At 42.5% G+C, this 25381-nt stretch overlaps 2 protein-coding genes across 7 annotated transcripts; both read left to right on the plus strand.

Moving 5' to 3' along the window:
- Positions 1-419: 419 nt before the first annotated feature.
- tfcp2 (transcription factor CP2) lies at positions 420-10047 on the plus strand. 6 transcript variants are annotated; one of them, XM_052059488.1, is made up of 16 exons: positions 421-781; positions 961-1159; positions 2224-2375; positions 3051-3127; positions 3488-3593; positions 3881-3987; positions 4686-4838; positions 4943-5053; positions 5412-5500; positions 5593-5641; positions 7010-7103; positions 7251-7341; positions 7447-7553; positions 7807-7949; positions 8981-9032; positions 9109-10047. In XM_052059488.1, the coding sequence occupies exons 2-16, from the start codon at positions 1038-1040 to the stop codon at positions 9144-9146; spliced, it is 1491 nt and encodes a 496-aa protein (XP_051915448.1). In that variant the 5' UTR covers positions 421-781; positions 961-1037; the 3' UTR covers positions 9147-10047. The 6 variants fall into 6 exon arrangements, with proteins under 6 accessions (XP_051915451.1, XP_051915448.1, XP_051915447.1 ...); XM_052059487.1 differs by having other exon boundaries at positions 976-1159; XM_052059489.1 differs by having other exon boundaries at positions 421-756; positions 976-1159.
- A 546-nt stretch (positions 10048-10593) lies between these two features.
- On the plus strand, positions 10594-22810 carry csrnp2 (cysteine-serine-rich nuclear protein 2). The gene is made up of 6 exons (XM_052059495.1): positions 10594-11201; positions 14830-15065; positions 15837-16001; positions 16080-16342; positions 17444-17740; positions 18775-22810. Exons 3-6 carry the CDS (start codon positions 15842-15844, stop codon positions 19426-19428), a joined length of 1374 nt encoding a protein of 457 aa, XP_051915455.1. The 5' UTR covers positions 10594-11201; positions 14830-15065; positions 15837-15841; the 3' UTR covers positions 19429-22810.
- The last annotated feature ends 2571 nt before the right edge of the window (positions 22811-25381 follow it).

Below are 25381 nucleotides of genomic sequence, written 5' to 3' on the forward strand. Positions count from 1 at the left end.
AATATTGCGTGTTAATGCTCTGTTATTGATTGTAATTAATAAAATTCTAACATAGTTTAATGAGATAATTTAATAAAGCAATGCTAAGAAAGACATTATAATTAACAAATTAGGTGGGGTAAAAGCAAAATTCTAGCAAAAAATAAATAAACATACCAATACCCAATAAAATAGTTCTTCTTTTAATTCTAATAAGGTAAATTAACTGATAAAAAACATGTCGTCAAATAATCATTCACACGCATATTCATCCCAATGAAAAATGTTGAAACTTCAGTGAATTTAGCATGCACGTTTTAAGAATGTAGAAAGAATCCGGAGAAAATATACGCAAGTACAGATAGACCTTGCAAACTCCACACAGGATCTTTCTTGTGCGGAAATGTTTTTTTTTTAAAAAATGTTTCCTTGTCGATAGGCAGCAGCATTGTGCTTAAATAACGAAGAAGAGCCATGCACGGAAATTACGGCAGTTCCGTTTCCCAAGCTAGATAAATAAACAAAAGGAACATAAAATTCGACCATTTTGGCTCATTCACGGTTAAAGAAATGCTTCTTGTGAATTATGTAATTTTGCCGCGAGACCTCATGTAGGGAGCTTCGGCCGAGGAGCACTAATTGTCAGGATCGCTGTTGCTAGCTGGTTAGCATGACGAGCTCGACATGTTTATTTTAGTACCGAAGCGACGGCACACGACATGATGGCATGATAACCTCGCACTATTAGCAAGCAGCTGCGCTCCGCTTCGCTGTAAGGTAACCCGGGCAGACCCCGAAACCGGTAAAATTAAAATAATTTGCTAAGTGGCTAACAGTTTTGTGTGATGCATTGTTTTCCACCTGGGCGAAAGTTCAATGCACCACTAATATTCCCGTTCGAACTTTTCTTTTTCGCCATGATTACCTATTCTTTCCTCTTTACAAAAATAATTTCTACAGTTATGTGGAAATTTAATTTAGTGTTCTTCGCCGAAGGTTGAAACTTGATCGAAGGCGCTATCAGGACCGAACCCCATTGAGATTTACACACAGTCATCATGGCATGGGCTCTGAAGTTGCCACTCTCCGATGAAGTCATTGAGTCCGGTCTGGTCCAGGACTTTGATGCCAGCCTGTCGGGCATCGGTCAGGAGCTCGGAGCTGGCGCATACAGCATGAGGTACTGAAGCTGTATTAACTCAACAGGACATTGATCCTACAACTGTTATTATGCAGTCATAACTGTTGTCACAATAATATTTCTGGGGATGCCAATCACTTTGTCATTGGACGATGAGGTTGTCAATGGACGTGTCCTTAAAGCCAGCCACACACGAGGCAACGTGACCGGGAGGCACTAAACATTAAGTTGTGCTGCGGCATGTGCATGGTTGTGCAACTATTTATCACTTGCGAACCATCCGGAACTAGCTTGGCTGCCATTCCGACCCTTCAAGTGAATGGCGTTGCACCGGCACAGACAGTTACGGCCAATCACAATGCTTGGATATATTATGTGATCTTGCAAAAAAATTACGGTGTGGTTGGTGTGCATGGTATCATTGTTGCCCAGTTCGTCGCACAGTACTCCAGACTGCCCTTAATGGTGGGATTTTGCCACTTAAATAGAGTGCAAAAACAATTTTAATTTACTTGCACCAGTGCAACCAGTATATTTACTGATTCTTTTTCATAGTTACAATTCTTGAATGTGTTTTGCTGCTGACACATTTCTGCTCCACAGTTCAGCCAATTTATGAGTAATATAGGGAAAATGAACTTTGCACGTCAATTTACAGTGTGTGCCCCTAAATCTAGTTAGTCTGCAGCCCTGAAATTTAAGGAACTTGCTGCACCCCCCACCCCTTTTTTCCCTTTCTTTTTAAATGTGTCACTGTTTCGTTTGGAAATACTTTAAAATATTGAATTCTTTAATTATGTGAAGCAGCTTGTGTCTGAAATGCGCTATATAGATAAAGCTAGTCTGGCCTCATCTTACAGAGACATATTCTGCCCTCCGTTTCATTGTCAAGCTGCTCTGCTTCACGATCTACTGTTTGGATTGTAAATTGCTGTGTTGAGAAGAGAGGTGCCTGGATATTTTGGTATTTGCTAGCGTCGGCTTGATTTTGATTAATGAACTGCAGTAGGGAATGTCCCATAGGGAATAAAAGGTTGCACGCTTGAATTCGTTGCACTCCTGAAAATGTACTAACAGTTGTTGTGTGTTTGTCTGACTTGTAGCGATGTACTCGCCCTGCCCATCTTCAAACAGGAGGAGTCCAACTTAACTCCGGACACTGACAACAAGGTCCTACCCTTCCAGTATGTTCTGTGTGCCGCTACCTCGCCAGCTGTTAAACTGCATGATGAAACACTCACCTACCTCAATCAAGGTCAGCACATGGGTATCAGCCGTTGTAGTTAATACATTACATTACATAATGGTAACTCCGATTTGTAAAGTGCTGAATCACCACAAAGTCTGACTGATAGCTCCAGTTTGTTGGATAACAGTAGAATCTCCGTTGTTGCCCAGGGTGGTGGAATTTGCACTGAAGCCAAAGTTTCATGAAAGAAAAAGCAAAGTCACTTCAAAGCAAAGTCACACAAAAACATTTGGCAACTCTCAGGAGACTAACAGTTCTCCAAATGACAGGCAAAATGTTCGCGCTCCAAGCTCTTCATTTGTTTGTTGATTAAATCTTCATTTAAAATACTTTCAACATAGTATCATTGCATTTTGCGTTAGTTAAAAAAAATCTAAATCGCTTATTCATTTTCCACAAAGTAATTGTACCATACAGCTGATAACAAACTTACGGTAACTACTGGAAGCATTATGACTTAAGACTAGGGATGTGCATCTCTCCAACACAAGATGATTCCATATGTGGACCAAACAAATTCCTTTCAGGGTTTTGAAATTGAGCAATTTGGAAGTCAACCAATGTCACATAATAGATGGTTTCAGACATTGGATGTCTCCCTGAAGTAGTTAAAATCAGAAAGTGCAGTGGTTTTCTTTGTTGACCATGTGTTATTAATACCCTGTGTACTTGTCATTACAGGGCAGTCCTATGAAATTATCATGCTTGATAATCGAAAAATTGGTGAACTTCCGGAAATCTCTGGTAAAATGGTTAAGGTGTGTTATACTAAGGCGCCTGTGTACAATTTATTTGATGTTTGTTATTTTTAGCTTATCAAAACTTATGTTTGCCTAAAACGACTTCAAAAAAAAGACTAGATTGATATACTGATGGAAATGTGGCATTATTTTTTTTATCTTTTTTCACTTTCTCTGGTCCAAATCATTTGATGGCTTTGTAATCTTAGATTATGATAAACAAACTTTCGTCAAGATTTGTTTTTGAGGGTGACTATTACGTCATTGGGAGCTGGACAAATTAAAATAGTTTTCCTTAATCACTGAATTCCTTTTCCCACCTTTTCAGCAACATTTTACGCGAATCTCCGTCGTAATGCAAATGTCTCTCATACACAGAGCATCATTCGCGTGGTGTTTCACGACCGCCGACTTCAATACACGGAGCACCAGCAGCTGGAGGGCTGGCGCTGGAACAGGCCCGGGGATCGCATTCTGGACCTGGGTGAGTGTCTTAGAAAGGTAGAAGGCTCATTGACGGTTGCTGTTGCCGACTGCGGTGTTATTGGAACAGATTGTTCATTTCCTTTGGGAAACGCTGAGCATTTTTAGATGTTAAAAAAAGAGCAACCATTAACATAAGCTTTGAGCCAGTGAAACAGAAACTTAGGACATTGGTACAAAGTATTTCCACACTCACTGTTGTTTTGAAACTACCGGCTAATATTTGCAATCACAGCGGATAAAGTATTGCGTTTGGTTAAAAGCCTGTTGTGCATTGATCTGTTGCAGATATCCCCATGTCAGTTGGCATGATCGACCCACGGGCTAACCCTACTCAGCTTAACACTGTGGAGTTCCTCTGGGAACCGTCAAAAAGAACCTCAGTTTTTATCCAGGTAGCATGAGCGCCCTGATTGACTCCCTCTTCTTGATATTGTTGCAACACATATTTCACCTGTGCTGCATCAAGCATATTTGACAATAAAGATGACCTTGACATATGGCGCAGTTGTCAAACTCAAGGCCTGGGGGCTTGATGTGGCCCGTGAAAGCAAAATCAAACTTGTCAACTTCCATGATGCTTGCTACAATGTCTACCAAAATTTAAAATGTTCTTATGTAATAAATAAGAGACACATTATAAGCATTTTCTTGTCACCAAACCACTCTAATTGCCCCACGGGGATAAATAAAGTTTTCTGAATCTGAATCTCAGTTCAGTAACTTAAACAATAGTTGAATAAACAGTTATTATTGGTTTTTTTGGGGGGGGGCGGGCTTCAGTTATAATGGCCCTCCAAGGGAAACGGTAACTAAAATGAGGCCCACGATAAAAATGAATTTGACACCCCTGACATAAAGGAAGATTATTCAGGTCAATTGTTAAATCGGAGTGCTCTACGGGAAAAAAAAAAGTTGAGATATAAATTCATGAACCTTGATGATTGTACATCTGGATGTGTTGAACAACTCAGGACAGCGCTAGTCAAGTTCAATGGCAGTTAACGTGGCAATTGACTGTACACAACTAAGTGTAATGATTTGTCACGCTTATGTCTCATTTCTGCATCAAATCGTCTGTCTGGTTTTCAAGGTTCACTGCATCAGCACAGAATTTACCATGCGCAAACACGGCGGGGAAAAGGGGGTTCCCTTCCGCATCCAGATCGACACCTTCAAAGAGAACGAGAGCAGCGAGTATACTGAGCACCTCCACTCCGCCTCCTGCCAGGTCAAAGTTTTCAAGGTGATGAGTAGAATGACGAGAACCCCGATGAGACAAAATTCACTTGTTTGCCGGTTTACGTGGATGTGCAGTCAGGTCAGTGACTCGATTGTCACCTCCTTCAGCCTAAAGGTGCGGACAGAAAGCAGAAGACCGACAGGGAAAAGATGGAGAAGAGGGCACCACAGGAGAAGGAAAAATATCAGCCCTCGTATGAAACTACGATCCTCACAGAGGTTAGTGTATTAATAACCTTGTTTTGATCTTCACGAAAATAAATCAAAGCTTTATTTAGAGCGGCACAGAAATGTGTCCTGATCAAATGTAATGGGAGTATTGTTGTTGCCAAAATGATTCCAATGAGTGCTCTGTGTACTCACCTCTTGTTCCGAGTCAGCTATTTGCAAAATGTAGCGAATAAACCACTTTAGTAATTCTCTTGTCAAGTCATCTCTGAACAGGAAATCTTAAGTCTGTGAACAACTCCCTAAATGCCTCCTTAACCTTCCTTGTTCTGTTGGACCAGCTGCCTTGGCCCCACAATGCACAACAGGCCCACTTGATGCATTAACAGAACCTTTGGACTCTTGACAGTGTTCCCCCTGGCCCGAGGTCACCTACACCAACAACTCCCCATCACCGGGTTTCAACAGCACACAGAACAGTTTCACAGTCACAGAAGGGTGAAAAGTCTTCTTGGCGCCATCTCGTGCCCCGTGGCCCCTTCTTATTTCCTAACACACTCTTTGCAATGTTTTTTTATCCTTTTTTTTAGAAATGGATCACCAAATCACCAGCCTGAGCCTGTTGTTCAAGTAGCTGACGTAAGTTCAAGTGACGTGAGAGCATTGCCAGGATAAATACATGCGTCTTGATTAAAGCATTAAAATAATTGCAGTTCCACTTCTCTTCAAAATGTGTAAGAGAGAAATATTAAAAATATAGCACATGAAAGGGTGCAGGAATTTAGCTCACGTGGATCAACACTAGCCGGGTTTACATGGAGACTTTCTTTTTGGATTTCCTATTAAAATCATTCCGAATGATGATCCTGGGACACTTTTTTTTTTTACATGTTATGTGATCTTTTCTGATCTCCTGTTTGTTTGCCTCGTTAATCAAGATCGGCGATGTGACGCGATTTGTCAAGATGGAGTTCATTCATCTGTTTAGCACAGTAGTTGTGATGAACACTTTTGTTAAAGCAACATATTGATTCAAAATGAATCACAATTACTAAAAAACAAGTTCTCCCGACGCAGAAGAGCTCGTTTGTGCCGCTTTCAAGTGCGTATCTGACAATGTCGCAGTGCATTGACCTTAACAGAGCATGCGCAGACTGGATGCAGCTTGGCTATTCCGATTGGGCTGTTTACGTGACACCCGTTTGGATCGGCAAAAGGAATATACCAAGATAATAAAATGTGGCCCACAAAAGATAATTTTTTTTCCTAAGTGGTGTCACTTATATGTGGATTTTCGCAATTTTTGGCCTGGATTGGTCCCTCTCCCCCGCGAATCGCGGAGTTTGACTGTCCAGTACCGTAAAAACACAAGTTGTTTAAATAGATGTATCGCGCCATCTTCCGGGTCACGCAGAGATCACCGAATAGATGAACCAAACACAAGTATAGGAAAGAGCAAGCGAAAAACAATAGGTTCAAGGTTAGCAAATGTAATGTTGGCTAACATGAAAATAATCTACCATCATGAAAATACAAAGCAGTGTGATAAATTATACAAATACCGGTAATAAAGTTTCCTTTACACCTGCCAACCTGCTGTAGATGTTTGATAGAAGCACCAAATTGCAAACTTGTCCACTTCCTGCATAATATATTTTGCATTATTCATTCAGATATGAGAGAGACAAATGCAGTGTCGAGGGAAATAATAAGAGTGGCAATTTGAATTCCGCTGCACACTGACTGCTCTCTAAGTGTCCCGAGCAAAGTAATAAAACTCAGTTCATGGGTGCAGTCACCATTAGCGCTTTCATCCTTTAGTGTGTGGCGTGCATAAAAAATATACAATGAAGGAATAAATAATATTGACAAGATGGTTGATTAAGAAGTGATAAATGTTTATTGGGCAACATACAGTGAGTGATTTCTTTGGGGGTTGGTGGCGTGAAAAAAAAGATGTCCGTTTACTTGTTGAGGCTGATAAAGTGACTTTATTTCTCTTTTAAGAATTTGTTACCTGCGGCGACGCCACAAGATGCACAACAGTGGCTTCTCCGAAACCGCTTCTCGCCCTTCTCTCGTCTCTTCACCAACTTCTCAGGTACAAACTCATTGACCGCTGTGGATCGCAGCAAGAATTGTGTTGTGTGGAAAACAAATGAGCTCCAAATAGTCCACAACCATCAAAATAGTCATCGAGTTTACTGACCCGTTTTTAGTATATTAAGTTTTGATTTGTAATCACCAGGGGCAGACCTGTTGAAGCTGACCAGGGAGGATGTCATTCAGATCTGTGGCCCAGCAGACGGCATACGACTTTTCAATGCACTAAAGGGCCGGTGAGCACATTTAGACCCCGTGGCAGTCTTGCGCTCAGTAATTGGGAGAACGGAGGTAACGGAAAATGGGCCTTTTAATTGTTCTGCTGTATGTGTTGCGCACAGGGTGGTCTGTCCCAGGTTAACCATCTACGTGTGCCAGGAATCGCAGCAGGCCCGCGATCAGCAGATCAAACATGAGAATGGAGATGCTGCAAACATCACTTTCTTTAGTCAGTGCACATTACATTGTTTCCGACTGTAAAAAAAAAAGAAAGTGCAGTAAGAACGTAGGGGCTTTCGATGGGAATTTTAAGATTTTTCCGAATTTGAGAATGAAAGACTCTTAAAGATGATTTGACAATTTATCCTGCTTGTTTGTTGTATCAGACAGTCCTTTACCAAAGACAGCATGTATTTCCACTGTATGTTGTGTATTCCTAGAAAGAATTATTGCTTGACGCGGTTTGTATATCCTGCTTGCAGTATATCATGCAATCTACCTGGAGGAGCTAACTGCTACCGAGCTGACCGAGAAGATCGCTCAGCTTTTCAACATCTCGCCCCGACAGATCAACCAGATCTTCAAACAGGGCCCGACTGGCATCCACGTGCTCGTCAGTGATGAGGTGAGCTCCTGGCTGTTCACTGTCGTCCACCACGTGTCAGATATTCTAAACTCTTCTTTCTTTGACCTGGTATAAATAAACAATCCGCTGAACAATTTCTGCTAAATAGACGGCTACAAATGTACTGATTTGATCTTGTCAGATAGCTACGTCAGCCATCTTGTGTCATATATTCAACATAAGTAAGCGTCTTGCTTTGACAAAGCTGTGCAGTTAATCATCGGAATATTTGGACAAGCGGTGACAATGTATTAGATTTTTATTTATTTTTTACCTTAGCTACTCCCTCCCACCATCTGTCCTATGTAATAGAAAAGTAATCAACAGAATATGTACAAAGATGAAAACAAACAATCATTTGTTCATTTGTTTTCTAAATTCGGTCATGTGATGTGATTGGTCGGGAGACCTGAGCAACTGTGATGGCTGCCCTATCAGATGGATAAAAACGGGTGGATTTTGCTGCGTAATTCCACAAATGCAATATGAATCAGAACACTGAGTTTCAACTAGTGGGAGTGTGAAGAACATATTATTGTAACTGTATTTTTCCAAGTCGAGCAACTTACCTTTTAAATAGTCAAATGTTAATTTCCGCACTTCATTGGAGAGAGAAAGACCCCACTATTTATATCCAAACGATTAAAAACTCTCTATTCCATAACAGGCGCCTTTTAAAAAGTGCAATAGAGGGTACAAATATGAACACATTTAATCTTTGGCTGCTTTAGCCACCGTCTGTGCCATTCAATCAAAGGCAGGAGAGTTCTATTTTTTGACACAAGATTTAAAGGTCGCATTGCCAGTAGATGTGTCCTGATTTGTTCCCAATCTGCCCTCATTCAAAATCCTGAATGATGGTTGATGAAAGTGGTGCCCTATGGACAGTATTTGGAAGTATTTGCATTCATTAGTTTCTTTTGTTATCTGCCTGCATGCGTTGGTGCACTTGCTGTGACACGTGAGTAATCTACCTGCCCTTCTGCATTTTGAACATTTCTCTCTCTTCTTGTATTTTATTATTTTTTTAGATGATTCAGAATTTCCAAGATGAAGTTTGTTTTGTTCTGGATACGATGAAAGGTATTTGACCTGTCAATATTTTCTCAGTTCCGTTTTTTTCTCTTTCGTCCTGTGACTGTCATTGGTTTTGTTGCAGACGACTCAAATGACGGCTACCACATCATCTTGAAGTGAACCAGATCCAGTCGGCCCTTTCTTCTATCCAGCTTCACCCACCTTACGCTCTCCCGGATCACATGAAGACACCGCAGGAAGCCTCTTGAGGCTGCTCGGCAGAACATGAACCACCTGTCCTCTTCATTTCTTACTTGGGAGGGAGTGACTCTGTTACCCCGGTGACAAAGTGTAGCTCCGGTTCTCAACATGCCGTTCTCTCCCCAACGTGACTGCCTTTTTCTTCCTCCTTTCCGTATGTCTCCGGAATGAGTTTGGCTGGTGTGACTGCCGCATCTGATGTGCTAAAGGTTGGCGCCTCAGAATCACAATTTTCTTTCTTTTAACAAAACAAAACAAAAAATCCTTAACTGGAACTCAAATCAGTCCGAAGTGAATACACTGTGCCAGACTGGGATTGAGTTGAAAGACCAACTAACAGCCAATTCTTTCAGGAATTTCAAGGGGAAATGGAATCCAGCTATTAACATTTCTAGCATCTACTAGCTAGTAGTTGCACTAATTCAGATTCTCTAAATAGTGACTAAAATGCGTGCAAATGATCGAGTTATTCAGCACAAAAAGCATTTTAAGTAGACTTTCTTCAACATTATATTTAAATAGATTTTTATGTTCAAGCAGTTTCCTAACAAAGCCCCCATTACTTTCAGCATTTTTAAAGTCTTTATTTGTATCCATCCAAATGGTCACAGTACAGGTAAAATGGGGCACACCAAAGTCATGGGGGGAGAGTTTTTACGTTTAGTCTTTGCTTTCAATTTGATGTTTTACATATTCTTCCATCTCGTCAGCATTGATGCGCACATCCATGTTACAATTCACCACGTTGTGTATTAAATACCAGCAAAAATAAACAGATTTTCTTTAAAAAAAAATCAACAATAAATACCTTTGTCAGTTATTGTTGTATGTGGTCCTATTTGCACTTAAATGCCCTGCGACACCGATTTGAGAAATCTGATGATAGTTGTAACAAGATTAGGTTTTAAATGTACATCCATTCGGGTAAATATGCCACCCAAAAACGGAAATCACTGTTCAAACCATCATGACATATTTTTGTACTAGAAGTCCTCCTATTAAACACAACTCGCTCAAATAAACATCTAGTACCCTGCAGTGTAGGAAATTAACATGCTCTTCTGCACTATTTGAGCAAATGCACTATATTGAGTTACGTGTTGTACGTATCTATAGGTACAGTTGCTGTCGTGACTTTGAAGTAATATAAGGTTTACTGCAGGCTTATTTGATCCATAAGGAAATTGTCAGTGGCCTGTTTTTCCATTTCAACTTTTTGAATTCATCCGGCCAGACACTTGTTCATTTTACTCCCATTTTTAATTGCCAATTTCAATGAAAAAAGATGAACAAACAAACAAAATAAGACGTATCCACTACACACTAATTTTCCCGGCATCCATTGGCGCAGAAGCTCCATATGACGTCACTGACAGTACATATATCAGTCCGCCGGGAGGAATTTCGGCCTGCCATTGTTACGCTCTCGACACCGGGGCCGGGACCGGTTGCGGGGCGAAATAGACTCCAAGCCCGTCTTCTCGCCGCAAAGACGGCCGTGACATTGACACCGCAACCGCGCGACGAGCGAGAAGACTCAGCTCGGCCCTGCGGACCGCTCCCGGCCGGGTGAGGATGTTGTAGAGGTGGCGAGCGAGGAAGGGCGGCTAAAGATGTCAGCGGGCTTCTCCATTTTAAAAGCCCTCGTCAAGAACAGGAAGATTTAAAAAGCAGTATCTTCATAAAGCGCACTGGTAACGTGAAGGCCCCCTTGATGTTCTTTTTAAACTACATGTTAAGTTGACTGCGGTGCCCTCCTTCCCCCCGTTCTTCAGAACAATGAGCATAGATCGCCAGTAGCCTCCTCCAGCCACTGAAGAAGTGGTACGCATAGACAATCACTTGCAAAGGCATCGCTGCTGGTTCCCGCACCAAAAAGGCGTTTTAACAGGGTGTTTAACATAATCAATGAACAGAGAACAACAGACAAGAGCAACGAGCTGATTGCATTCAAGTTCCTCGTTTGTGAACCAGGTAAGAAAAAAAAGCCACTTTGTCATTGTGAGCGTGTCTAACACCCCTGCAGTGTGGACGTGAAAACTATTTTTGCATATCGATACAATCACTAAGTGCTCTCGTAAATCGAGTGCCTGTTCGAGCTACAGAGCTCAGTGATGCTCCTGTTTAAGATTCTGTAAACTGCACCGTCATCAGCAGCTTCTATCTCTACTATTCATCCTTTATTAATTGGTTATTAATCTCTATTCTACAGTTACGTATTTTGTTGACAAGCCACACAAAGAAAATTACGTACAAATAGGCAATCCGTATTTCCAACTGATAGATTTTTTTTTTACTTTGAGCTTCTAATTGGATGGAAAAGGTTGACAGAAGACGATCCACTTCCAAATCCAATGAATGATTACTGCACACATCCAGACAGCTTCTCCAGACGATTTAAATGCGGTAAAGTTGCTGCAATACAAGGTCGCTTTATTTGGTTTGCTAGTTAAAAATAACAGCATCAAGCAGGAGATGCAACATTGCTCAAACTGATGGCCCAACATCCCCTATTTATATTTGGTCAGATTAAATGCTCTGCAGTTTCTTCAAGTAGGCATACACCGTAATTTCCTGGTAAAAGCTCTTTATGATTTGCGCCTGTCAGTAACCATTAGTAGATTGATGGGAAGGCCAAAACTTAATACCCCGGAAGCTCTCCAGTGGGACATGTTCTGTTCAAAAATGCTGGTTGACATCAGATTTGTTCCCATAGGAAATGATCAAAACAGAAATAACCCACTCCAAGGTCAACTGTCGCCATCATAAAACCATTTTTATATATAAGGTGTTCCAGAAAAAAATCCAAGGCTGGTGTCACAAAATATATCAGATCCAAGCTACTACAAGCTTTCCCCTTTGAAGTAATCTGCGGAGGTCCCAGTCTTCTCTGCTACACCTTTATGCACTCCTGGAAGGATTCTTTAACATCTTTGTGTCATCCACATCCTCAAAAAAAGGCCCATCGACGTCGTCATTCCCCCCCACCAATGAGCCTGGTCGGGCGAGTAGGGAGATTGCTCCAACACAGTGATGTTCTTCTCAGTCAGGAACTGTAGTATGCTCAAGGGGCTGTTGGTATTGTCATTGTGACGCAGCCATGAGATTTCATAATCCTCTTAATTGGCCAAATATGATCAGGGACTTTGCCCAGTAGTTGCAGCCACTCTGGTACCACTACAGATAGGTCACCATGACAAAATGTACATTTAAGACAATACATAAACACAAATATCATCATTAAATAATATAAAGTGTCCAGTTGTGCAGTGATACTGATGCAACCACAAATTTGCAAAGACCGCAGAGTTAATACAGGTTATTAAGGTTATTTATTTACTTCTTTTAGTGTCGTTGGCTTACTAAGTTGGTGCTTCGACTTGCGGTCTTCTAAGCATTCACTATGACAACTTCACAAAATTCCACCAAAACAAGTGTGACGTAAAGATAAGTCAGTAAGTCATAAATCAGAATGGATGACAACAATAATGGAAACAAATATGTGGCTTTTTAACTTTCGTGGACCATACTTATGACACTATATAAATAAACAAACAAACAAGTAAATAAAATGGGGCGCCACGGGAGTCGAATGTTTAGCACGTCCTCCTCACATTGCAGGGGTGCAAGGTTAGATTCCGGCTCCAGACTTTCTGTGTGGAGTTTGCATGTTTTCTCCGTGCCCGTGTGGCTTTTCTCTGCGTACTCTGTTTTCCGCCAACATTCCAAAAACATGAATGGCAGGTTAATGGAACGCCCTAAATTGTCCCTGGGTGTGATTGTGAGTCTGAATGATTGTTTGTCTACATCTGTGTGTACCTTGCGATTGGCTGGTAACCAGTTTAGGGTGGCCCGATTTCTGCGCAAGAAGGAAGGCGTGCGTCCCATAGCCGAGCCCGAGGTGCTACGCAAAATTTCAACTTTCACGAGAAAATAACAAGGAAACAATGAGCTGGTTTTCGACTTAAATGTGGGTGTTCTAAAATCTGCGGAAAACCCTCAATTTACTTCAGAGTTATGTCCCCCCGCCCCTTTATTTCCTTGCATTATTTTGCAGGCCCGAGCTATTAAAAAAGTGCCAATGTTCAGACCATGAGAGAGACAGACCCTTTAAGCAGTATGATGTGTTCAGTAGTGTGGTAATTCTGACAAGCGTAATTGTCAACATCAGCATAGCATACCGTATTTGCTCTGCCCACTGCATTATCTCAGTCAACATAAGAGAAACCGGTCTTTTTAGGATGCTTTTTGAGCCCAACCTCTTTTCTTCATGGGCTGATGATGAAGTAGGCCAGTGGTCCCCAAACTTTTTCCTGTGAGGGCCACATAACTTTTCGCTTCTCTGATGGGGGGTCAGTTTGTAACAGCAAAAGTGTGACTGCAAGAGTACAGTACCTAGATGTAAAAATGTATTGTTTCCCAGAAACCCACACAAAATCAAATAACGTTTTTGATACACTCGTGGTATTAAAGACGTCTTTCTTCTCGGGACACACCACCTGCGCGACAGCATTCATGCATTTCTTGACAAACTCTCCCTACCGCTGCTTGCTATCAGTTGAGCAAACCGAAAGCCAGCCCGAACAGATGGCTGGTTCAGCTGAGCTTGGCGTACAAATGTATTTTGCTGAGCTAACGTTCCTCTTTTTAGCGTTGACAGTTTGTCTGCTCTCATTTGCCCATGCAAAAAAATCATACTTGTTTTGCGACAGAATTCATAGTGTCTCCGCAGATTGTATTCTTTGAACATCGCCACTGACAGATTAGACAGACAATCTTTTCTTTGCATTATAAAAAAAATCATTTCTCCATTTTGGGTTAAATTCCCTGTATTCCGACTATTTTTTTTTCTCTTACCTCACCTTTTCGCCATGATTATGTTCTCTTTGAGAGGGACGGGTTTAGGATTTTTTTTTCTGGGGTTGCCAGATAACGGCACAGACCGCTGAAGGATGGAGCAAATGTCACGTTATATGTGTTTTGGAAATTGTTACTAGCTAATAGTTAATCATGAAAATAGTTCATAACTAACGAATATTTTATTGCAAAAGCCACATTTTATGCTAAAATACAAATATAAATAGATGAAAAATAAATCAAAAGACTCTGGTATTGTTCAGGGGGGCCGGACCAAATGTGGAGGCGGGCCGTAGTTTGGTGACCACTGAAGTAGGCCCTTTGGCGTCCTCACATCCTGGTTATGTCACCACGGTAACAGTTGTGCTGTCTCTCGCCATCTCAAGGCTTTGTGAAGAAATGTGAAACTTGGCCTGGTTCAAAATGCGCAGTCAATCATCAATTCTGGTTTAAGGTAATTGAAATGCTTCATCAAAGCACGAGGATGAACTTTAAAGGAAGGATAATTTTCATTTAATATAATCATTTAACTCTCTGCTTTGATTTTACATGAGTTTAAATGGTGCGCTGTCATGTCAACACTGAAGTTGAACTTGAAATGCAATTCCACTTTAGCTTATAGGCATAGCGATATTTTCAGAAAAAATTAGTCTGAAAACCAAAGTTTAAAAAAAAAGGTTCAGTTACACAAAGCTTACTTTTACCTCTGTCTTTCTGTCTACTGTCATTTGTTGATTTTGTTCAGATAAATCATATTACCGAATATAATCCATCCATCTATTTTGAACACCGCGTATCCTGAAGAGGGTTGCGGGGAATTGCTGGAGCCTGTCCCAGCTGACTTTGGGCGGAAGGAAGACCGCACCCTGAACTGGTCGCCAGACAATTTACAGGGCACATATGGGCACAAACGACCATTCACACCCACATCCACACCGCCACTGAGTGGGAACCGATCTCACGCACACAAGTCAGGCGATTGTAAACGTTGGAAAACGTTGAGAATGTTTGTGTCATGTTTTTCCTCCTACAGAAACTATATAAAAAAATATATATATTTCCCTCCCCCATCTTTTTCCATTTTTGAAAAAGCTCCAGGGAGCCACTAGGGTGGTGCTAAAGAGCCGCATGCCGCTCTGGAGCCACGTGTTGCCGATCCTCGTATAACACCGTCAGCGACTGCTATTACTGAATATCTGTTGTAAATTCAAGTCCTCACTTGGGAAATTTTGTTTTCAAAGTACTGTTTATATTTTGCAGATAAACAAAAGTTTGGTCATCTTCTATTGGTCTCTTCATTAATTTTCTCTAAATTGCCCATAGGTGTGAGTGTGAATGGCTTGTTTGGCCTACAACCAGTCCAGGGTCGACTCCAGCTCACTTGCCATTTTCATATGCTGCAAATGGCTCGACGGCTGGATGAATATTCTCCATGGTTGATTATGGAAATTTTGCTCAATGGCCCATCGCTTGTCTAGACATCTAGCTACAGTTTGTGATTCTACCAGTTTTTCACTCTAAAACCTTATGGATTCTGTGAGAGTTTTTATTTTTTTTTTTATTATTATCTGTGTGCCCTGCGATTGGCTGGCAACCGATTCAGGGTGTCCCCCGCCTACTGCCCGGAGACAGCTGGGATAGGCTCCAGCACCCCCCGCGACCCTAGTGAGGATCAAACGGTTAGGAAGATGAATGAATGAATTATAATTATTGCCTTGGTGATAACTGGAGCTGCCCTGTATCCTCAGACAGTTTCCATGGAGGCAGGCTCGTCCCTCAGCCTCAAACGACGATATGAAGAGGTGGACAACGGCTCTCTCTTTTCTACACCAAAAGACTCTGACGATGATATCTCAAGCAGTGACAGTGCTGACAGCTGTGACAGCCTCAACCCCCCCTCCAGGACAGAGTTCACTCGTAAGGAACAAAAGAAAAAAAAGTGCAAATATAGCGAATAAGCATTCACTTCCATACTGAATGTCTCTTGTCCCCCAGCCACCTCAATCCTCAGACAACACAAACTGTCGCCGGGAGGCAAGCGGGTGCGTTTCGACGCGGTGACAGTGTATTATTTCCCCCGGAGGCAGGGCTTCACTAGCGTACCCAGCCAGGGGGGCAGTTCGCTGGGCATGGCTCATAACCACTCGTCCATCCGACGTTACACGCTGGGGGAGTTTGCTCGGGAGCAGGAGAGCAGTCACCGACACACCTTACGCCAACACCTGCGGCAGGAAAAGCTCAATGCCCGCAAGCTGAAGGTAAGATGTTGATGCAAGCCTCGAAATGGCCACTTAATTAGGTACATTAGAAACCAGTCTGCATCGTTTTTTTTTTAAATTTTAATCAGCCCTACCCACCATGTACATTACAGAATATTATTTTGTTGTGTTAAATTTGTTTTATTTGCCCCCGTAAAATTGGTCAATTAAACGTTGAAGAACTCATGGGATAGCTTCATAAAAGCAGGGTTCCGACATGTCCTTAAAGTTAATAAAAATCCATAAAAAATAAGTTGTAAAACTATGTTCTTAATTGTCCTTAATTGTCAAGGAACGCTTCTCAAATCAATTAAAATCCTTAAAAATATATTTGAATTTGAAAATGAATTGAAGTTTTATATTTTCTAAAATTAAATTTTTCTTAGTGTACTTTATTTGAGAATGAATTCAAGTTTCTTTCGTTTTCCTGTAAAATAGGAAAATTAAAATGTGACATAGTATGTCAAATAAAGGGTTAGCTGATTGCCCCTAAAATAAAGATGTGCCCTTCCTTTGGCAGCAATGATTTGAACACCAGCTCAGTGATATGTGACTTTCTGTTCAGCCCACATATTGCTGAGCGGGCAATAAATCCAATGTGATTCCCTTGCTGAATGGAAAAAAAGTCCTTAAAATGGGCTAAATTAGCCCTCAAAAGTCCGTAAAAGGTCCATAAATAAAAATTAAGTGGAAGAGTGGGAACCCTGTGAAGTCCAACTGTTGCAAGTGTGCTCAAAAGCTGCCTGGCATCTACTTTTCTTCTGCAAAAAGCCTTGACAGTGCAACTGAGGAATCCTACTGGTATATGTGAGAGTGACCCTTTGAGTCTCCTCGATGCAGCACCTCCTGCCCCCACAGCTCGTAGGGGTTTCTGTAATGGAGCATAAAAAGGCTCAGGAACAGACAGAAAATAGGGCTGAAATCCTACGGCAACTACTTTTCGGGCAGAGGGGTTCAGCAGTTGATTCTCAGGGGGAGGCATCTGCTCAAGCAGTGTTTTCCCAACCTTTATCGAGCCAAGGCACACATTTCACATCAGTATCAATATTTGTTTTTCCTCCACACTTTATTTACTTTAGCTGGATTGATTGTCATACACAGCTGACCAGGAACGGCACAGTAGAGTGCGCCCAAGCCGAACTGCTGACTCTGGATGACGTTTCGGACGAGGACCTCGACGTGGACGCCGTGGAGGTGGACGACTGCTTCTTTCTACAGCCTCTGCCCACTAAGCGTCGTAGAGCTCTTCTACGAGCCTCCGGAATTGCTCGCATTGACGCCCGGGAGAAAATGGAGCTGCGAGCCATCCGCCTATCCCGGGAAGAATGTGGCTGTGACTGCCGTCTGTACTGCGACCCTCGACACTGTGGCTGCAGCCAGGCTGGCATCAAGTGCCAGGTAGGATGGTCACGTTTTGAATTTGAAGTTTTTGTCAGTCCTGTCAAGATGTCGCTGATGGGAAGAAGTTGGATTTATACTGCACTGTTGAAGTAACACAATTCCAATTTGTTTTTGCTCTCAAGTGGCACAACTGGGATATGCGTCATCCAAGTATAAATAGAAAATAAACAACTAATTTAAGTCAAACTTTACTTCAGAATCAGGCCCCTTCCAAATATGGAAAATTATTCACTTCATATTGGGCAGCTGACAGTGCAGACTTGAAATCATCAAAATACATGGATTGCTGACATTCACCTGTGTTTGTTTCAAACAGTACAATAAAAAAGGTGAACGACCATTTGCTGTGAATCTGAACCAAAGCAAAAGCATAGACAAACAATATATTGAAGGTGAGTTTTCAGGAGGACGGTGTCTTATACACTCGGAAATTATGGTAAATAATCTTTAAAAGTGCTCGCGATAGGGCCTCGATTGAAAGAGCTGGAGTTGGAAATGACAAAATTCGGAAAAAAAAGTCTCCACCCGTGAGAAATATTTGCATTAACGCAGCTTAAAAAATATTTCAAAAAAAAGAACGCAAGATGGCCACAATTGGCCTATGTCAAACCCAGGAGGTTAATATTTATATTAATGATGTAATATTGTTTTGCTCTGATTCACTGATGGTGTAGTGGTACACTCGCCTGACTTGTGAGCGGGCAGCGTGGTATCGGTTCCCACTCACTGATGGTGTGGATGTGGGTGTGAATGGTTATTCGTCTATCTATGTCTTACGACTGACAAGTGACCAGTTCGGACTGTCGTCCACCTTTCACCCGAAGTTAACTGGAATAGGCTCCAGGATGTTTAGTTCTGTGTCATTGTTGCCTGCAGTTGACATTGGTGGAGTTCCGAATGCGCAAGTTGGGCTTCTGCATGCACGTGTCGGTTCGTGTGTTCTGTGTAAACCCGGACCTGTCGTGTAAATCCAGTTTAAGAGGGGTTGAAGACAAAAGATAATACATCGCGAGACCTGTTTTCTCCTCCAGGTGGACAGAATGTCCTTCCCATGTGGATGTTCCAGAGATGGTTGTGGCAACTTAGCGGGCCGCGTCGAGTTCAACCCTCTTCGTGTCCGGACACACTACCTGCACACTATCATGAAGTTGGACCTGGAGAAGAGGAGCGTACTGCTACAAGTGCCCGGGGAGAAGTACGCCGAGTCGGACCCTGTGTGCTCTCTGTTCTCCAATTGCCCCGCATCAACGGGCCCGGATGAGAGCGGTGTGCGTGCATGTCTCTTGGAGGCAGAGGAGGACATCCTTGAGCGGGAGAATGAGACCGCCGTGTTGCACCTGCAGAGCGCCGTGGAGCAGGAGAGGCGGGCAGAGGAGCCGCAGGTGGAGGAGGTTCTTCTGCAGGGGCCTTTCCCAACCGGGACCGCCGTGCTCTGCATCAACCAAGATGAGGAGAGTCCCACAGACCTTCTCAGAGACTCTGCCCCTCTCCACTACTACCAACTCAGCTCCATCGAGCCGACCATCCTGGAGCCGACAGAAGAGGAGGTTCAGGAGGCAACAGGAGACGATTGTTTAGGCAGCCGGTTCCAAAGTGATCATTCGAAGCTCCACCATCGTGAAGAGTGTCTCGAAGAAAGTGCGGAGACAGCGGTGGCGACGCAACCTCTTCCTCCTGACGTTTAGGCCCAGCTTACCTGCAGATATTTTGCACAAATAAAACAACATTTCGCGTCGAACTCAGTTGCATTTGTAGAGGCTGGAGCACATGGAGATCAGGAGTCATACGTTACGGTATATGCAGTCACGTGACTTTCATTGTGAATTGTGTTGGGGGTAGTAAACACAGCCTTATGCAAAAAAAAAAATGCAGGGGAACGTCCTGCTTGCTAACTTCGGAGACATCCCAGAGAAAAAGCGAGTGACTTCACTAACACTTTGAATCGCAGCAGATGTGTCTGAGCTATAGTCCAGCCAAATTATGGCATAAACTGACCTAATAATCCTGGAAATACTTGTTTTCTTGTGTACTGTATAAGTGTTTGTGTGATTGCGAGGCCGAGCCGCCGGTGTTTGCGCGCACGCCGAGCTCGTCTGCGCCGGCCTTTGCTCATCTTTCACAAACGCGATCTTTGTGTCGTCGTTGCAACGCCTGTGATATTATGACATCTTTGTGTGATGGATCGCTTGTGGTTGAGGTGCTACTGGAAAATTGTCAACTTTCATCCACCTGGAGTTGTGCTAGAATGGTAGTTTGTTACGCCGATTTCCACATTACGTTCACAACGCTGCTTAAATCCAATGTGATCTTGTAATGTTTACATACGGATCACTGCTAGCCACTCTGGACCACTTCTGAACAGACAGACAGACATCGTTGCACTTTGTACTGTATTCTTCTTCGGGAAATAAAAGATTGGTCTAGACTGCAAGCTCTGCCGGCTGCAGAGAGCAATGATAGGCCTGTTCCCCGGCTGGACCTGTTCCAGTGTGTCCTCAAACAACCCCTAGATTACATTACCCGCAGCCCTGTTGTAGCCCTATTTTAACACTAGACCTGTTCTGGTGGGCCTGCTCTAGAGTGTAATGTCTGTCCTTTGAATGATTCTAAGTAGGGGTATGCTAGTAACGATATCAATGTGCGAGTGTGTGCGTGTACAGTAAAGTCCTCCTCAGCAGTTGTTAGCACTACAGCAGTTTGACACATCAGCAAATCCTCCTTTGCGTCAAAGAAAGGTCTTTGTTCAATTTGTTGTCATTGTGTTGAGTGAAATTGTATGTCAAAAGTACTGGAGGTATTGCAACTCCTTTATTGGTGAGCAGAGTGAATACTCATTCTGATATTGCTCTTAAAAAAAGGTGGTGTTGAACGTCCCTAATTCTAATAATCTCTATCGAGAGTCAAACCTAAAACTCTCCCTTGAGTGTGTCATGTCAGGCCTGTTTTCGATTTTCACTCCACAGCCTGTAAATTGTCACCTAACCTTGCTCAAGCATGTTGTACGCCTTTTATTCGACTACCTGCTGGCCCTTCTTTAGTTTAACCGTAAACCCACGCTGTACTGTCCAACCAGATGTTCTAGAATGTAACCGTGGATATGTTCTAGAACACAGGTGTCAAAGTCAAGGCCCGGGGGCCAGATCTGGTTCACCACATCATTTTCTGCGGCCCGCGAAAGCGAATCAAGCATGTCATGTTCCATGATGCTTGCTAAAGTCTGAACCAAAATTTCAAATTGTATGTATGTAATCCACAATGACAGTCATTATTCTTGACCTTCCACTAGTTATCCATCAATTTGTTGTGCGCTGTGTATGTAATATGTGGCGGTGATTGAACACATACAGGTATATGGTTCCCCAAAATTCATAATGGCCCTCCAAGGGAAAACCGTAACTGCAATGTGGCCCGCGACAAAAACGAGTTTGACACCCCTGTTCTAGAGGATAAAATCAGGACCTATCCTCAAACCAAATCTCGAGAGTTTACACTGGAACTACTATACGTAGATGTTAAATTTCCCTTTAGACTCCGACCATAACTTGAGTCTGACAAAGGTTATGTTCCAGAATGTAACCTGGACCTGTTCCAGAGGCTTGACTCTTGAGTGTAGCTCCAGTTCTGTACTAGAGTTGAACAAAATGCCTGTAAGCCTGACAAGTAAATGTCAGCCTGCTCTGGAGTGAATGTCCTGTCCTAGGATGTCACTCCTGGCCTGTTCTAACTGGGTAGTCTGTGATCTTTTCTTTTCAATCCAACCTTTTCACAAGTACAGGTTTGACTCTGTTTGAGGGTGTATTTGTAGTGTGATCCTTGGCCAGACCTAGAATTCTAAATAAAATCTGCGGGAGTGTGTCAGGAGTGTGACAATACTTTTTAACCGTTCTAGAGTCACACCTCAACTGGTTCAAGAGGGTTATCTGGCCCTTCTGATATTCTGTAATGATCCCTGTGGCCAGCTTTGGGACTTTTCAAGAGCCCCAAGGCTCTTGTACAGAATACCATGAGGCATGTTTTACAAACTTGTTCCTACACAGAGCCTGTACGCCAAACTATGCTAAACCAATTCTAGAATATAGCCTCGGCCTGCTCCAGAGTGTTGGGGCTTATTTGTTCTGAAAAGTTCCCCGACCTGTTCTAAAGCATAGCATTGGATCTGTTCAAGAGGGTACCTCAGTCCTGTTGCTGTTAATGTTTCCACAAGTCTGGCAAATCCAACCCGTTCTAGGGTACCAGGCCAGGTCTAGTCTAGAGTGTAACTGCAGGCCTGTTGTACAGTGTATGGTGAGTCCTACAACATTTTTCAATATCGCTCACATGAATGATGAAGTATACTGTATGTATTGATGCGTCAAGTGTAACAGCAGATTTTTGCACCGTCGCCTCTGAACAAGAGATGTGTCACATGAAGAAAAGAGTGTTTAAAGAGAAATATGATATTGCGTGGTGCAGCTTGATAAGTGTGTGTGTGTGTGTGCGTGTGTGCGTGTGTGTGTGTGTGTGTCCACAGATGTACTGTATTTAGGGGGCTTGGGAAGCATAACAATGAGGAAATCCTGTGTTTTGCAAAGGTGCTTTTTTTCCTGTAACGCTTCATGCAGGAGGTCAAGGAAGGCGATTGCTGCTTTACTGTGACACATTCTTGTGCTTATGACAAAATCGTGTCTGTGATGTTTTAACTTTTATGCTACTTAAATGTCATTTTTAAAAAAAACAATACTAAACCATCTTTTTCAATGTGCTGACATGTATGAGATGTTGATGTCATTTGCCTTTATTTGTTTTGTCTTAATCCAAGTGTGCGTCACCAAAGCAGTGGTCTTCACTCTCCTGAGAGGATGACTCTGTAGTTGTGGCCTGCCCTTCATCACGCTTGGCTGTTTGCGATCACTCTCAGTATAAATGTGTGTGTGTGCGCGTGTGCGTGCACGCGAAGGATAAGTGTGATTGTTAGAATGCCGGAAAGACTTATTAAAGAGCTGTGGAGAGCCGCTCTCTGGAATCAGTTCTCTAAAAGTGGACAAAATAAGGTCTTTTTCTATATAAAAATAAAGTGCACATTTAAGACCGGTGTCTGGTGTTGTCAGTTTTAAATTTACTCACGTTGTGATTCTCAATGTTTGCTATTCTCAAATTAGTGATTTTAAAAACACTGCTAACTGAATTTTGACAAAGGAAACGTCAGGGAAGTAAATCATTATTGCCTTTCGTCACGGTACACATGAAAAGTCACCAAAAATATTTTGTTGTATTTTTTTCATACTTGTTCTATTGTGGATGCATTTATTGAAATGTATTGCATACGGTACATTTTTCATTTAGGTTTTCATGTTCAAAAAAGTTATTTTATGCTTTTGTAGTTACCGCTTTTAACCCCTAAAACAGGGGTGCCCAACCAGTCGATTGCGATCAACTGATCCCAAGTCGATCTAGGGGAAAATAGAAAAAAGTGTGTCTGTGTGCGTGTTATTAGTATTTTATATTTGCGTGTTAGTGCACACTAAGCGCCCGCTCAGTTTCGCTTTCATAAAAAAATAAAAACGAGTCACCTTTAACCTACGGCGGCGCGTGACGTGCATCACCGGAAGTTGTTTGCGGTTAGCGGTCTGCATTGGCTGCTTGCGATTAGACCTGTCGTCATATCTTTTTTTCTCATTCAAAGTCTGTTTCATATACAATTCACCGATGGCATTAGCAAAGAATGGGAATTTGAAGTGCCAGGAGAAAAAATGTAAACGACACACGTGAGCTACTATAGTTACGTTGTTGCACTGAAGACGCTGCCAAAGTGCGTCCCATGACGCCGCGTCAGGTCTCGACTAGGGTCGTCACTGATTCCTTTTTCCGAATTCACAAGCTCTTTTATCCACTTCATTTCATTTTTGCTGTTTCGCTCGTGTTCGGTGCTCTTATGGCTGTTACTCATCGTGGTATGCGTGCGCGTGCGGTTGCGCGTCGATCAAGGGAGGTCGGTTGCTTGAAAAGTCGATTCTCGGTCAAAAAAGATTGGTTACCCCTGCCCTGAACTATTTTGTCCCCATTGGCTTTATTGGGTGTCCTACATTTAATGGCCAGCCGAGGGCAGCACTGATTCACTGCATGGCTGCAATCTCGTCGAGCGACGTCACAACTTTGGCCCGTTGAGTGCTTGACAGGAAACCTCAGACGGAGGTCAAGTCGGCCCGTCACACTGTCTCTGCGTTTTTACCATTACCATCCACCATTCATTGATTCCAAAAAGTGAAATAAGTGAAAGAATAGCTTCCAGGTCTGGAATTAAGTCCATATCATTAGCTCAGTGTCTGGCCCTGTGCCGAGCTTTGTTCATGGTGGAAGTTTCATCGAATGCACTCACAGTGGGGCCTTTGTGCATTAAACAGCAGTGGGCAATATAATGTAAACGTGCTTGATGGTGGAAAAAGATGACTCCATCTCTTTGGTATCCAAACTGTACATTCTACCTGATGAACCTTGTTAGCTAGCTAGAAAACACGTTGTCAACAGCACATACTGTTAATAATATCTTATATGGTATGGACACATACGTCGTCAATGTCTTCAAATTGTGACACGCCTCTTACATAATGTTAGATGTAAGTTGAAGTGATGGGAAGTTGAAGTCTCCCACAATGCCAGAGTTTCCATTTCTAACGCATTCCACAATCTCCAGTTATTTGTTGAATACCTTTAGTGAGTACCCTGTTGTTAGGAATCCGGTGTTTTCCTGTATTTTATTATTCATTAACTGTTAGTTTTGTTGAATGTAAATTCACAGGGCATGTTATCGATAAACAACTACAGTGCACTCCGCTTAATAGAACACCATTGGGCCGAAGCGCTTCTGTTCTACTAAGCGGGGTTTCTATTAACCGGAGACACTTTATTAGGTACACCTTCAGACACGTCGACGACCAAGTTATGCACGCAGAAAAACCCCTGCTGACGAGTTAGAAGAGATATTTCGACTGTGGACGTCCATATCTTTAATCAAACAACAAAACAACAACTTTAATCAACTTCAGTCAAACATCTCAAATCACGAGAAAAATTTCGTTACTTTTTTCTGGAAACAGGAGTCCGTAATTTTGCGGTTGACTTCCCTCTCAATGCGCTGGATAAGATGGAAGTCCTGGAAACCGCGGGCGTACCTTCTGAGAATCCGGCAATGCATCGTATCGTCTGAGTATGTCCTTCTTATCCGCCGGTGATAGCCCTCGTCTCTTGAATGAAGTTGAAGCCATTGTGACGTGCGTGTGTCTATGTGTGGAGTGACGCGTGCTACCTGTTACTGTATACGGCTAGAACTACCGCGTTTTCTCGCGATAGTGGTACAGTATCGCGATAGCTACACTTCGAAAACCACTAGTTTACAATGTTCATTGCTTACGGCCTGTTCTATTAAGCAGAGATCTGTTCTACTAAGCGGAGTATCTTTATAGGAAATTGCATTAGGCAAATCCGTTCCAGAGCCTTTTGCTCTATTAAGCGGATTACTCTATTAACCGGTGTTCTATTAAGCGGAGTGCACTGTATTTACCACAAACCTATGACTAATTAGGAGCCTTAAAAGAATGTGCATGTTTTTGGAAGCCAGAGCACTTGGTGAAAGCAAGTGCACAAAGTATGTTTGTCCTGTGA

This window comes from Hippocampus zosterae, chromosome 2 (genome assembly GCF_025434085.1).
Source record: "Hippocampus zosterae strain Florida chromosome 2, ASM2543408v3, whole genome shotgun sequence".
In the NCBI taxonomy this organism is placed as follows: Eukaryota; Metazoa; Chordata; class Actinopteri; order Syngnathiformes; family Syngnathidae; genus Hippocampus; species Hippocampus zosterae.